Raw genomic sequence first — 14489 nt, 5'->3', positions numbered from 1 at the left:
TCCCAGAGACTGAGAGAGGGGTGTTTCCTTCCTTCCTGAGGGAGATGCAGAGCCTTCGGCTGATAGACCCTCAAACACTGTCATGTTCCTTTGTGGCCATTTTGGATGAGGTGGGATTCGTATGGCGTCCCATCACCAGTGGGCAAGGAAGGGGGCATCTAAGAGCCCCCAGAACAGCAAGTGGCCAAAGGGAGCCCTTTGGAGACAGGTGGGAGCAAGCAGCCCCTGAGTGCATTTTCTATGGCAGGAGTTACACATCGTGGCCCCCCCAAAAGGGCCCTCCTCCAGCCCAGGCCCCTCCTTCTGCCATGCAGGAACTCACAATCCCGCCCCCCCCCAATCGACTGATGGCCCTCCAGCCTCTGCTGGCTAGGAAAGACCTGGAAAAGAGGCTTAGGATCTACAGCTGAGCACCGAAGCCAGAAGCATACAAGATGGAGGCGAGAGAGGACAGCAAGAGGGTCATTCGAGAGCCGTGCTGAGGGTCCCCCGATGGCTCTGGAGCAGATCCCGCAAGAGGCCGAGCCGAGGAAGAGGAGGAGGGACTCTCTGAAGGGGCCGATGAAGGGCTGCAGGGAGGAGGGTCGCCATGAGTCGAGATCGACCCAGGGCAGTTAACGGCAACGAATCACATCCCTTGGTCTAACTCTACGAAATACCCAGGTTACGAAATTTTCGGGATACGAAAAAATCCCATAGGGAATCATTGTTTCGGGTTACAAATGTTTTTTCGGGTTACGAAAAAACTTTTGGTGCTTTTTTCGGCTTTTTCGCACGAAACGCGGCTTTTCCCCATTAGCGCCTATGGCAATTCGGCTTACGAAGGCTTTTCGGGTTACGAACGGTGCCACGGAACGAATTAATTTTAGTAAACCGAGGGCAACACGTACTTCTATTGGCGCAGCCTGATCGCATTGGCCTTTTTAGTGCTGCACCAACGACTTGACTCATCGGTGAGCAAAGCAAAACAGGGGCTTTCGGGCGCTCAGGTCCAGCAGGGACGGGTTTTTTAGAGGGTCATTTGCTAAAAAGATTAACGGGGCCCCCTCATTTGGGGAGGGGGCGACCTTACCTTCTTCGACGGTGATCCCCCCCCCATTACCGTGTGGGGGGGGTAAGGGTAGGGGTCAGACGCCATGGCCGCCTTCCCTTGAGGAGGCTGAGAGAGTGTGACTCTCTTCCCGGGGCAGAGGCGGATTCGAACCCTGCTCTCTAGCGCTCCTCGCTCCTGCCATTCAAATTCATAGTCTACAAGGTTCAAACATGATGGACCCCGTCCTCCATCCCAGCCTTCCGTCTCCAAAGGCCCCAGGAGCACGCGATGACGTCCTTCTGATCTTCCATTTGGCCCCGCCCTCCTTCCTTTCTTTTTGCCCGTTTCAAAGATGGCGCCTCCCGTCACAAAGAGGGCCGCCGTGGGCGAGTGCGCATGCGCCTTCCGCGCCGGCTCAGTGCCCGCGCTCCTGCAGCTCCTCTTCCGCGAGAAAAGAAGAAGGAAGGAGGATGCTACTCCTCCTGGGCTTCGGCTCTGGGCTCCTCGCCGCTTGCTACTACTACTACTACTCCCGCGTCCCCCAGGTACTTCCCCTTGGCACTCTGCACGCGCCCAGAGGCACCGCTAGCAAACAGGGCCCTCTCCCTTGGATGGCTGGGCGCTCCCCGCCTTCCTTCCTTCCTTCCCTCCCTCTTCCTTCCTTGCTTTCCTTGTTCCTTCCTCCCTCCCTCCTTTCTTCTCTCACTTCTACTCACCCTTCCCTTCTCTCTCTTTCCTTTCTTCTTCCGATCTCCTCCCTACCTCCCTCCTTCCTTTCTTCTCTCTTCCCTTCCTCCTACCCTTCCCTCCTCCCTTCTTCCTTCCCTCCTCCCTTCCTTCCTTCCTTCCTTCCTTCCTTTCTTCTCTCTTCTCTTCCTCCTTCCCTTCCTTCCCTCCTCCCTTCTCTCTTTCCTTCCTTTCTTCTCTCTTCCCTTCCTCCTTCCCTCCTCCCTTCTCTCTTTCCTTCCTCCCCTTCCCTTGGGATCCTCGCTGCCCAAGAAGGGAAGCCCATCTCCGCAGAGAGGCCCGCAGCAATGCTCTGACGCACCGTGCCAAAAGCACAACAGCTGGTCCCCCATCGGCCGCCCCTCCCAGGGGTCCGGACCACTTGCCCTCCTGGGGCTCAGTCAGTCGGTGCCCCCTGTGACCACTCTTCTCTTCTTCCCTTTCAGCGTCCGGTGCTGCTGGCCTGCGGCCCCTTTGGCCAGTTCCTGTCCCGGCGGTGTCCGGTGGTGTCCGAGACCTTCTTCCCGACCCCCTGGTGCTTTGAGGGCCACCTCCAGACCATCCTGCGTGTCCTCCTCAAGTCCAGGCCAGACGTCCACTACCAAAGGTGGGTCCTGGGGACGGGGCAGCTGGCCTGGAAGACCACCTGGATGGCCCTCTGCCCCAGGCAGGGCTCGGATGGGGTCTTCCTGCAGGACAGTAGAAGGCGGTTCGGCTGGCGGTCCCTTCCAGCTCTAGGATCCTATGATTTGCCTCCTTGTCTCTGTGGTTCTCCAGCGAGGTGCTGCGGACCCCCGATGGGGGTCAGCTCTGCCTGGACTGGGCCGAGGGCGAGGAGGGCCACGCCACCAGTGCCCACACTGACCCCAAGTGCTGCCCCACCGTCCTCTTCCTTCCCGGCCTGACGGGCAACAGCCAGGAGACCTACATCCTCCACCTGGTGCGCATCGCCCAGCGCAGGGGCTATAGGTGAGTGGGCACTAGGCCAGGATTCAGCCTTGCTGCCATTGGCCTGCCAGGACCCCAGCGTTGCTCCAAAGAAGCTCACCTCCCTGGGATGGTTGGGGGGATGGTCCTTGCAAAGGGCCCTGACCTGCAAACGGGAGGGGGAGGACGGAAGCCCCCCTCCACCTCCTCCAAACTCATCAACCCTCCTACCTTCCAGGGCCGTTGTGTTCAATAACCGGGGCTGCAAAGGGGAGGAGCTGCTGGTAAGCAAGGAGTGCACCTGCCCCCCTCGTGGGCGCACAAATACACAAAGGGGAGAGGGGTCTGCCAGTTCTGGAGGTCCAGATGGGCAACCTCTCTCCCACCCCCCCATTTTCTGCCTCTCAGAAAAATGGGTCCCCCCCCCCCCCTTTCCCCCCCCCCCCCCCCCCATGCAGACTCCTCGGGCTTTCTGTGCAGACAATACTGAAGACCTGGAGCTGGTGGTGACCCACATCAAGAGCCGTTTCCCTCAAGCCCCACTGATGGCTGTGGGCATCTCTCTGGGCGGGTGAGGCTGGGAAGCTGCGTGTGGGGCAGAGAGTAAGGCAAAGGGGCACAGGGGCATACCAGGAATTGGTCTTACCTAGTGGTGGTGGGGGGGGCAGACTACCTCGGCCCCTGGAGGTCCATTTGGGCCCTGGACCCCCAATAGCCCCCAACACTGGAGGGGTCAGTGCCAGGCCCTCAGAGGTCAGTTTGGGCTCCCACATAGCTGTAGCCATGCCAAAGCCTGAACAGAAGGGAATGTCGTGGCTGCTGAGCAAGAGAGAAAGGGATACGACATCTTTTCTCACTTGCCCAGTAGGCATGCCAGGTGGACCACCCCATTGGTGACCCCCCTAATGATTCCACTGATATGGCCACTGAGATTGCAAAGGGGCAAAGAAAAGCCCCCTTTGCATTTCTAATCTCCCTCCCCAGTGGGTGCCCCTCTCCCCCCCACATCCTGGACCAGGCCCAATAGCTTCTACAACTGGGAGCCAGAATTGGGCAAGGGTGGGGGGCTTCTCTGCCAACCCCTGAGTAGGAACAACAAGCAGGAGGCCTGCATGGCATGGTGTCTGGGAAGAGCAAAGCATCCTCCCCATGCTAAGTCATGGGGCCAAGCGAGGTTTCGACATGAGGAGGAGGCAGTTGCTGGGACTCTGGGTGAAAGGGAAGCTGGGTGCTGCTCTCCTGGTTGTGCAGGTGTGAGTGTGTGACAGCCCCACCCAGGATAACAGCCTCTCTCTTCCTGAAGATCCAGCTTGACGCTGCGTGACGCTGAAACTTGCTCCTCTCCCTGTGCTCTTTTCCTTGCCCAAGCTGAAAACACTTTCACCTGTTAGCACCAAAGGCATCACTGGGGCCAGTGTCACCTGGTGCGGTGGGAGGAAGGTGGGATGAAAATCCAGTAAATTAGGGCCCCCGCATTGCTGAGCTTCCCTTCTTTCCTGGCAGGATCCTGGTGCTGAACTACCTGGGGCAGAAGGGCCAGGAGGCCGGGCTGGTTGCCGCCATGACCTGCTCCGTCACCTGGGATTCCTTCGAGACCACCTCCTCCCTCGAGAGGCCCCTCAACCTGGTGCTCTTCAACCAGCGACTCACTGCCAACCTGCGTCGGCTCATCCAGCGGTGGGTGCGGGGGCCTGGCAGATATAGAACCACTCTCTCTGGGCTGGGGCTGGGCACTTTAGAAGGGCAGGTGTGCCTCTGGCAAGGAAGGAGTCCCCCATTCAACCCCCCTCCCTGAAACACCTGGCTCCCCCCCTACACACACACACTGATGGTCCCACTCCTCTTTCCAGGCACAGGAAGGTTATTGAAGGGATGCTGGATGTGGACCATGTGCTGAAGGTAGGCCTGCCTCCCTGCAACCCCCCACCCTCTCCCCCCCACCAGTGCTTCGATACTTCTTCATCTCTCTCTCTCTCTCTCTCTCTCTGTGTACACACTGCCCCCCCCTCAAAAAAGGCTCGCAGCATCCGGGAGTTTGATGAGCGCTACACTGCTGTGGCCTTCGGCTACAAGTCCTGCGAGGAGTACTACCGGTCAGCTAGCCCCCGCTGGAAGGTAGGGGGCATCCGGGTGCCTGTTCTGTGCCTCAATGCCTCTGACGACCCCTTCTCCCCACGGCACGGTGAGTCTGGGAGGGTGGGAGCGTCCTTCTCTCTCCTGGGGGAGGGTTCTGTGGGGGTCTCCTGTTGTTTGACCATCCTTGTGCCACCTGGCTTTCTTGCAGCCATCCCCATGGAGGCAGCGCAGAGGGTGCCTGCCCTGGCACTGCTGGTGACGGCAAGAGGGGGCCACATTGGCTTCCTGGAGGGCCTCTTCCCCCGCCATGAGAGCTACATGGACCGCGTCTTCACCCAGTTTGTGGCCGCTATCTTTGAGCACCCGCAGGAACTGGCCCAAGCAATGGCCATGGAGGCCGACCAGAGTGAAAGGAGTGAAGAGACCTCCAGGGAAGAGCCTAGCAGCTGCCCTGAGCCTCTGGCCACCTGAGATCCCTGGTGGATGAGGGTCCTGCTCCTGTCCCTCCTCACAGGGAAAGGTGCACATGCAGTGGCAGGAACAGCACCACCACCACCTTCTGTGCAAAGGACAGGTCCTACTCCTTCAAGAGAGCACCACAATCCCTCCCACTGCCTTATGATGAACACAAATACAGGGTTGTTCTTTCACCTCCTTGGTGCAAAGTTTTTCCCTTCTTGAATCTAAAAGGAGCCAGTGCTCCTCCAATTTCATTTGGGAAGTTCCTGGATTCTTCTGCATAGGAGAAATACATACAGAATGACAGACTCCTAGAGCAGTCCAACCCCATTCTGCCATGTATGAAGACACAAAGCCCTCCTTGGGGCAAATGACCATCCAGCGTCTGTTTGAAAACAGTCTCCAAAGATGACTCCACCAGTCTCCAAAGCAGCAACATCTTCCACTGTCAAATAGCTCTTGCCACCAGGAAGTTCTTCTTAATGTTTAGGTGGAATTTATTTTCTTTTACCATCCGTTACTCCATGTCCTATTCTCTGGAGCTGCAGAAAACTCCAGCTTCAATTGGAAATCCCTTCAAATCCTTAAACAGGGCTATATCCTATCACCTCTTAACCATCTCTTCTCCTGGCTAAACAGACCCAGCTCCCTAAGTCTCTCCTCAGAGGGCTTCATGGTTTCCAGACCATTTTTGGTTGACCACCTCTGGACACACTGGCCCCTGATGGTGGACATTGCCAAAGGGAGTGTGGGTGCAAGGGTGGTGGCCACACCTTTTAACTCACCACCATGGCACTGCACCTGTCAAGGAGATGGCATGGCCCCATCTGCTTGGGAAAGCAGTCCCCCACTTGCCAGCTAGTTGTTTGGCGAAACTGCGAGAGCATCAGAACAAGCTCTGCAAAGGAGAAATGTCGCTCTTTCACTTCCAAGTTGCGCAGCCAAGAGCAGAGGTACACAAAACCAGACCTCATTTTGGGGGAAGCATCTAGCTATGGCTGAGGGAAAGACCATAGTTGTTGCTGCCTCCCAAGTCTGCCACCAGTCTTGAAGAGATTCCTGTTTTGTCATAGCTCCATCCTCCTGGCCATTTCTAGTTGGAGTTGGGGTTCTTTGTACACTTCCAGGGTTGGACTAAATGTCCCCCAGGTTCCCTTCCAGCTCTAGGATCAGAACCCAGGTTCTGTCCTCAGTAGCATCTGCAGGCACACGTGGAACCCCTGCTGCCAGTCAAGGTCTGCCAGCCCTGACCCATCTACACAAGTGGCTAAAAAACCCCTTGGTATCCCATGAGAAGGAAGATGGAGGCAAGCTTCAAGGCAACCACCATGCACCTTCCCCATACACTTTACCCCATTAGTCTTCAAGGATAGAGGCCCGGCGTTAAGCGCCACAATTCTTGGCCTCTTGGAAGGCAGCCTTGACCCTTTCTCACCAGCCATAAACACAGAGGCACGGAGGGGAGCCAAATGCACCACAACCACCACCTAGTGAGCATGAAACTGACTTGGGCATATGCCACTTCCCGCACATGGAAGTGCCCTCCCATTCCTAGAAGCAAACTGACATGGGACACACACAGAGTGGCTCAGAGTGCCAACTGACAAGAGGTTAGCTGACCCTTTGCCCTACTTCAGGAACCAGGGGGGCACTGGGGCACAAGGCTTGCTGCTGCCTGCATTTTACGGTGCATGGAGATGGGAATGTGCAGATGCCTGATCCAGCATGTGTGGGAATTGGCTCCAGTGAGCATGGGACCTTCTAGACACTCCTATTACAGAATGAGCCATGCAGAGGAGAAAGCCTCTTTAGGATCTGGAGCTGGCTGGGAAGCAAGGCCTGGACATGTCCAAGTGGGAAGGAAACCCTCCCCTCTCATCATGGTGGCACCAAGTGCTTCCTTCCAATTGCACAGATGTACACACTCCAAAAGTTGAAGAGCCCTCTCGCATGTGTGGGCCAGACCTTTGCCTCAGACCTCCTTACTCCCCGTGAGCTATTCCACAGGATGTATAGTTGCTTATCCCCTCAAGGAACAAAAGAGGTACACAGGGTCAACCGCTGGACTGAAACCCCCATCAGTACCACAAATACGGTCAGTGATGATGAGATGTTCAGGATGCCAATAGGACCTCAAGACACCTGACTCTGGGGCCACTCCCATCTTGTGCCCTGTGTGGCCATGGCAGATGGAGCAACCCACTCATGCGCTCCTGGCCCCACTGAAGCCCTGAGGAAATGGAGACACACACCCCAAGGTAGGCTGCAGGAAAGAGGATTTGCTCCTTCATCCTGATTTAATCGTCCTTCATGGGCTGGAGCGGGACTCGCCCGCTCAGAGCAGCCAAGGTGGGAATGATTCTCCCAGGAGAGTCACAAATATATAGGTGCCCCTTGCCCCGGTGATGGGATGGCAAGGCCCAGGAGCAGTGCCTGAGCCAAGATCCCAGCCAGCCAGCCCGCAGTTCAGGTAAGCAGCCCTGGCCAGCTTCTCCATCAAGACTGATCCTAGTGCTTGGGGCTGGGCTCCTCTTCAGCCAATGGGTCTAGAGAGGGCCACGTGAATGTCCATGCATCCGTAGAGGCTGTCCATGAGGAAGGAAGAGGGTCACAAGAAGCCAGGGAAGGTCAGCTGCAGTAGCAGGACTGTGGCCACAATCAGGCCAGCGCAGAGCAACAGCAGTAGCCAGATGGGGAAACTTCCTGCGAAAAGAGGAGGGGGAGACCCGAGTGAGTCAGGGGCAAGGTGACAACCCCCAACAGCCCAGCCCTCCCTCTTCCAAGGACATACGCCGGCAGGGGATCCGGTGCAGCCGACAGCGGCTGTCCACAGCCACGCTCAGCAGGGCAGCCTCATTGTCCTTCAGCAGCTCTGGGGTCTCAGGCAGGAAGGCCACAGCTGTGACCACAATGCCATGGGCCTCTTCCACGTAATACAGCCTCTGGCGGGATGGAAAAGAGGTGTGTTGAGGGAAAGGGTGGGGAGGCACCAGCAGATTCAGACCTCAAGTACCAGTTTGTAATTTGGGGGCAAGGGTGTGTGGCGCAGAGGTCCTGCAGTGTGGGGCTAACCAGCAGATGAGGAGGTCCAGTCTGAGGGGTCAGGGCAGCCTCACCCTCACTGTGCTCTTGCCCTCATTTGTCATCTCACCTGCTGGTTAGCCTCACACTGCCGGACTTCCCAACTTAAAACTCCAACCCACTCAGGAGCACCAGCCCCTCCCACCTTCCACCTCAATGCCCTTTGGGCCTGGCCCAGTGAGCTGAGCCTAGATGAGCCCTGGATGGGGACAGAGGAGACCCCTACCTGCAAGGAGAAGGCGACAAAGATGGCCACCGAGCCTGTGACAGTGCCCAGCCCCAGGAACGTGCCCGTGTTACTGCCAACACAGAAAGCCACCTCTAAGTGCCACACCATGATGCATGTATATGTGTGTTCCCCTTTCACAAACCCACTCCTTGCTCTGGACTGGAGCTTCTCCAGAAAGCCAGCCACGCATCTGCCCTCTTCCGAGTCTCCATCCTACTTGCCCTTCCCTCAGTCCCACTCCACTCTGGAAATGAGAGATGAAAAGGCTCAAAGGGCTGCCATGGTGAGGAGTTCCCACACCTCTTGAGCCAGGTACAAAATCCTGCACAACCACCAAGAGTCCATACCCCTCTTCAGATGAGTGCAGCAGAAATGCTCCACAAGTGACTAGAGAGACCTCCAGCTCCTACCTGACAGAGAGGCAGGAAATGACCTCATTGCCGCAGGGCCTAGTGAGCAGTGGCAGGAAGCTGTGCCCATCCCACTTAGTGATGTAGCAGGGGGGCGGGCGGCGCTCTCGCTTGTAGGGGATCTGCACCGTGTACAGCCGCAGGGCCTTGTCTTGGTCTTCCACTGTCCCAAACCTGCAACAGGAGGGAGAAAAATCAAGAGCCCAGGTGGCCAGCATGCAACCAGCCCTGCTTCATGGCCAGTTGGCCCAACCCACTACCTGCAGGCCTGGTAGCGGTAAGCCTTGTCTGGGATGCCTGGAAGGTTCTCGTTCCAGTGCAGCCCAGTCACCATCTGGTCCCGTTGCCACACACAGCACTGGAAGTCCCGGCCCACTGTCACCACCTGCAGAGAGGCCAGAGGGCAGCACTGAGAGCCACCACCTAAGAAGCCCGGCCCCTGGCTAGCTCCCACCCCCACAGAAGGGTACAGCCAGTCATGCCCTCAGCCACACACAGCCCAGGAGGATGAGCAACTGCAGTGCCTGCGTTTTCTGAGCTTCACCTTCTAAGGACCCCATGAGGCTCAAATGGAGGTGTCTCACTGCTTCCCTGTGAGAATGGGTACAGTGTAATCATCACCTCCACCTCTCATGTGGCCCCTTTGGCCCTGCTCTAGCAAAGGACCCTAAAGGTGCCACTTCCTGCTACACACAGGGAGCTCTCTCCAAAGGTTGGAGAATGCCAGGTCCCAGGGGTGCTTGAGGCCAATGGTTCTGATGATGATTTCTCCTGGCATGCACATACTCACTCTCACCAGGGCCCTGCTGGGTCCCTCACCTTGTTGTCAGGGCTCAAAGCTATGTCCTCAATTTCCCCATTGTGGGCCTGGAACTCAAGGGTCTTCTTCATGCTGGGAAACTGCAGAAAGCAGAAGAGAGGAAGTGAAAATTAAGGGGATATTCGAACTACTACTATTGTTGCCAAGCTCCAAGGGGGTGGAAGGCAGTCCCCACGCAAATGAACTTTCCCCATCCCTTTGGTAATTCCTGCACCTGCCCATGGACATCCACCTCCTGCACATGCTCTGTGCATCCCCTCAATACAGCACCATCACTGCCCCCTCGTACCTCCCAGACCCGCAAGAAGCCGTCCACGCCGCCTGTGACCAGGAGGGTGTGGTCATCGCTGAAGCACACGGCCTTCTGGAGGGTGTCGGGGCTGGTGTCTGTCTGGACGCAGTGCAGGGTCTCCACCTCCACTTCAGTTGTCTCGATGCGTGTGCCGCCTGAGGTGCTGGTGGTGGGGGCCTTACGCCTCCGGGGGATCTTGTCACCCCCACCTGAGGGCACAGAGAAAGCGCTGGGGGACTGGGGGACTCCTGCCCCTGTCTCCCCCCCTGAGTGTATGTGGAAATGACCTTTGGAGCTCCCTGCCCAGAGGATTGAGCAAAGTTGACACCAGTATTCTGGAAACACAGCTCCTCCCTTAATGGGTTCCTTACAGGGAACAATCCTCAACCCACACAATGGAGACCGGAAGAAGGGAGAGGCACATCATGGCTAGTACAGTATCAGACCACAGATTTCCATGGTCTCCCTCTTATTGGAGGCTGGGAAGCCTCAGAAGGGGCCACCGTTGTGTTTGCTGCTGAGGAGGAGCAGGGAGGCAACTCAAACCAGGCAGCAGCAGCAGTTGGACTCAACTTGGGGGGGGGGGAGAGAAATGAGGGTTGGGAAAAGAACAGAGCCTTTTTGCCCCCCCAGGATCCCAGAGCAGCCACTGCTCGCCTCGTGGTCTGAACTGCCCCCGATCGCCATCTCTTAGGAGCCCTGGTGGCACAGTGGTTAAAAGCCTGCGCTGCAGCCGCTCACTCACAAGCCATAAGGTTGTCAGTTATTATTAACATTTACTTATAGAGCGCTGTAAAGTTCCAGTACCAGCCAAGGGCTCAGGGTCCACTCAGTCTAGCATCCTCCCAAGGTCGCTAAAACGCGTACCCAGCTTGATGGGGGCAATTAGCTTGCACACTGGAAACCGCTTAGGGAGTGCTTAAGGAGTACATTGATAAGCAGTACAGAAATGTTTTTGGTGCGTTTTTTGCACTATGTGGCCATGTTCTAGAAGAGTTTGTTCCTGACGTTTCGCCAGCACCTGTGGCTGGCATCTTCAGAGAATACTAGCTGGAAATGAATGGGATACACACACACACACACACACACAGAGTGACCCTGGGTTGGGAGGAGTGATTGACCAAACTTTGTTTACTTTAAGGGTCTCTTCTTTCCTGTTGCAGTTGTCCCAGTGGTTGTGGTTTTCAATGGCTTCCCTGTGCAATCTGACCTGACAGTTGTTGGCATAGTCCAGCATTTCCGTTTCTCGAAACGTGTTCTGCTAGGGCTGATTTTTCTGGGTGACCCAGTCTGCAGTGTCTCTCATAGTCCTTGATTGGCATTTGAACACTGCTTTGGTGGTCCCTATGTAGACTTGTCCGCAGCTGCACCGTATGCGGTCAACTCCTGCGGCTGTGAGGGGTCTGCAGTAGCAGAACACATTACAAAGCATCCTGGGCATAAAATACGTACTGTTTGAAAACACTGAAATTCTGTTTGGCTCCCAGTCCTGACAAACCCCAAACCCAAGACCCAGCAAAATGCAAGTGAAAAGCACCCCAGCAGACAAAGGGTCTCTAATTAAAAGACACAGTCCCTCTTTGCAGACCCTCCCAACCGGAGGAGGCCTTGCCGTTCAACCACAGAACAAGACACAGATTAGCAGGGAAATCACTCTTCCCAACCAAAGGCCACGCAGCATATACCCCACTCCCTGCCATGCCAGCATGCTCTGGAGATGCCAGCCAGAGATGCAGGTGAGATGTCAGGAATTAACCCTTCCGGAAGACAGCCTCGTTGCCCAAAAAGCCCACAAAAACCTATAGATGGGGCTTTGACTTCACATTGGGTACAGAAATGTACTTGCTATTGCTACTCCTATTGCTGTCTCCAGGGCTAAGACGCTGCAAGCGCCCTCCCAGTCCCTTGGGGGACGGAGCCCAGGGGCAAGGAAACAGCCCCCTTTGTGTCTCTGCTCTAAAGGAGGAGGAGGAGGAGGAGATGTGTCCTGCAGCTCCACAGGAAAGGCAGCCCTGCCTGAGGCCCAGACTGGTCAGTCACGCTGGCTAGGACCTACAAAACCATCAAGCTGGAGGCCTCCTCCTCGGCCCCCGGCCCACCCACCCACCCGCCCTTGATGTTTGAGTCAAAGCCCCACCTGCTTCGCTGGGGGCTCCTTCCACTCTGCTGCAAGGTCTCTGGAGGCGGAAGCGAAGGATGTGGCAGGTGGCATCCTGTCCAGCGGCGATGACGTCTCCGGCCAGGTCCATGGTCATGGTGGCCCTGGTCTCCGTGTCGTGGGCATGGAGGAGGGAGGCCGAGAGCTCCCCGTTGTGCCAGGACAGCGCCAGGAAGTGCTGTGGGGGAGAAGAGGGCCAGAGGTAGTCAGTGGCTGAAGGGGTGTCCCTGGGGAGCGGGAGAAAGGGAGTCAAAGCAGAAGGGGGCTCCCTTAATAAAAAGGGAGGGAGGGGTCTCAGCTGGGGGGCCTTATCATGGAAGTGGGGGGGGACAAGGTGGGTGGGAGAGCCCTGACCCCCCCCCCGAGGGAGAAGGGGGTCTGGGGCTGAAGGGGGGCAAAGGGAGGGAAAGCCAAAGGGAGGCTTAAAGAGGGGATCGTCAGGAAAGTGGGGGGCGAGGTCTCCCCCTCTTTCGCCACCCCTAATGCCAAGGTACTGAACCTCAGGCGCCAGGCCCGCCAGTCAGGGGAGAGGGTCTGGTAGGAGACTGGGGAAAGGATGGGGGTCCCAAACATGGCCTCGTGCCCAGCTCCCGCCCTCCCCCGCTAAGAGAGAGGGGCTTGGCAGGCAGGTGAGCCCCAGCCCTAACTGGGAAAGGGGCGGGGTCTCCCGAGGGGGGGGACCAGGCCCCGAGCTCTCCCCTCCCCTCCAGACCCCAGTCTTAGGGCCTAGCTCCTTAGGGGTCTAGAAGGGGGTCTCAGTGGAGGGGCGAGAGGGGAGACCCAGGCTGGCCATGGGAAAGGGTCTCCCCAGCAGAGGGGCAGTGTGTGTGTTTTGGGGGGGGTCTTCTCACTGACCAGTCCGTTGGCGATTCCGGTCTTGGCGGCGCCCCCTCCCCCGGCCAGCAGCGCCAGCCCGGCTTCGCGGTGAAGGCGGAGGGCGTAGAGCGGGAAGGGCGCCCGGTAGAGCTCCGGCGGAAGGAGGCGCCGGCGGAGAAGGCCGCGGGGGGCCATGGCCGAGGAGGCGGGCCGGTCACCTCATCCCAGGCAAGAAAGGGACGGACGGAGCCTTCTCTCTTCCCGCCCTTGGCTCCACTGCGGACCCGCTGCTCAGCTTCCCACTGAGCATGCGCAGTGCGGGTGCGCAGGCGCACTGCTCCCAGGCCCACGTCAGCGCCAGGCTCAGGGCGGACCTTCCCCGAGTCACGTGACTTCTCCAGGAACGTCCCGCCGCGCCATCTTTAATCCGGGCGGGCCCAAAGCGGCTCTTAAAGGGGCAGAAGAAGAGAGAGGGCGGGTCTTCTACCAACAGTGATTTCCCCACTCTGCCCTTTAAGAGATTTTGGACTTCATCCCCCAGAAGCCTCAGCCATGTTGGCCAATAGTCTGGGATCCTGGGAGCTGAAGTCCAAAATCCTTGAAAGAGCTGAGTTTGGAGACCATCTGCGCTGTAGAAATAACGCGGTTTAACACTGCTTTAAGTGCCGGAGCTCGAGCCTAAATGGAGTCTCGGGATTTGTAGTTTCGCAAGGCCTTTTAGCCTTCTCTGCCCAGGAATGCTAGTGCTGCCTCGCAAAAGTACAAAACCCCAGGATTGGCATTTAAAGCGGTGTCAAACCGTGTTATTGCTATAGTGTGGATGCGCCCATAGAAAGATAAAGGCGCCCACAGCCTTTCTTAATGCATAGTTACAGCACTTCCATGCCTCTTTAAGTTGCCATGGCAACAAGATCCCATGGAGCCCTGGGATTTGCCATGTAACTACAAACCCCAGAATCCCCCGGCAGTTAAAGCGATTGGCAACCCTGGTTTTTCTGATCTTGGATTTACCACTTTTCATGGCAACTAGGCCTCCCAAGAAGGGCCTTTGGAGCAAGATTCAATGCATACATAAAACCAGGCAGGCTGGGATAAAGAAAGCTACGCCTGTCGCTCCACATTTGCATCTTCGGACTTTGATTATCCATGGATTTTATTACTATGTTCTCTCTAGGAATATCTAGGTCCTCCAGCGCAACTCTATGGTCCACTTTCACCAAAGGTCTGGGTGACAAAGCGGCAGTGCGCACAAAGCGCTTTCCTTTCCTTCATGCTTTGCATCCTGTGTTACATGCCCTTAAGTTTTGCCCTCGACTTGTCCATGGGGCGCATGCATCAAACCCCATAAATCTGGCCCCAAAGCCTGCTCTCGGTTTATACACGACGTCGACTTATAGTCTAGTATTTACGGTACTTTCCTTAATCCCCAAACTTTGCTTTTTGAGATTTTGGACTTCAGCTC

At 56.9% G+C, this 14489-nt stretch overlaps 2 protein-coding genes across 3 annotated transcripts; one reads left to right on the top strand and one right to left on the bottom strand.

Annotated features, from left to right (window-relative positions):
- The first annotated feature begins 1404 nt into the window (after window positions 1-1404).
- Window positions 1405-5412, top strand: ABHD1 (abhydrolase domain containing 1). The gene is made up of 9 exons (XM_042450367.1): window positions 1405-1578; window positions 2206-2366; window positions 2537-2728; window positions 2925-2970; window positions 3145-3257; window positions 4190-4363; window positions 4537-4585; window positions 4703-4868; window positions 4971-5412. Exons 1-9 carry the CDS (start codon window positions 1504-1506, stop codon window positions 5231-5233), a joined length of 1239 nt encoding a protein of 412 aa, XP_042306301.1. The 5' UTR covers window positions 1405-1503; the 3' UTR covers window positions 5234-5412.
- A 2067-nt stretch (window positions 5413-7479) lies between these two features.
- On the bottom strand, window positions 7480-13842 carry PREB (prolactin regulatory element binding). 2 transcript variants are annotated; one of them, XM_042450348.1, is made up of 9 exons: window positions 13067-13622; window positions 12191-12389; window positions 10051-10262; window positions 9761-9841; window positions 9202-9326; window positions 8942-9115; window positions 8529-8601; window positions 8013-8163; window positions 7480-7924 (listed from the first exon to the last, which is right to left on the bottom strand). In XM_042450348.1, the coding sequence occupies exons 1-9, from the start codon at window positions 13220-13222 to the stop codon at window positions 7830-7832; spliced, it is 1266 nt and encodes a 421-aa protein (XP_042306282.1). In that variant the 5' UTR covers window positions 13223-13622; the 3' UTR covers window positions 7480-7829. The 2 variants fall into 2 exon arrangements, 1 of the variants encoding a protein (XP_042306282.1); XR_006102053.1 differs by lacking the exon at window positions 8529-8601 and having other exon boundaries at window positions 13067-13842.
- Between the last annotated feature and the right edge of the window lie 647 nt (window positions 13843-14489).

The sequence above is a fragment of the Sceloporus undulatus genome, chromosome 1 (genome assembly GCF_019175285.1).
Source record: "Sceloporus undulatus isolate JIND9_A2432 ecotype Alabama chromosome 1, SceUnd_v1.1, whole genome shotgun sequence".
NCBI lineage: Eukaryota > Metazoa > Chordata > Lepidosauria > Squamata > Phrynosomatidae > Sceloporus > Sceloporus undulatus.
Note: the sequence above shows the minus strand (reverse complement) of the source record. Positions and strands in the feature narration are given on the sequence as shown.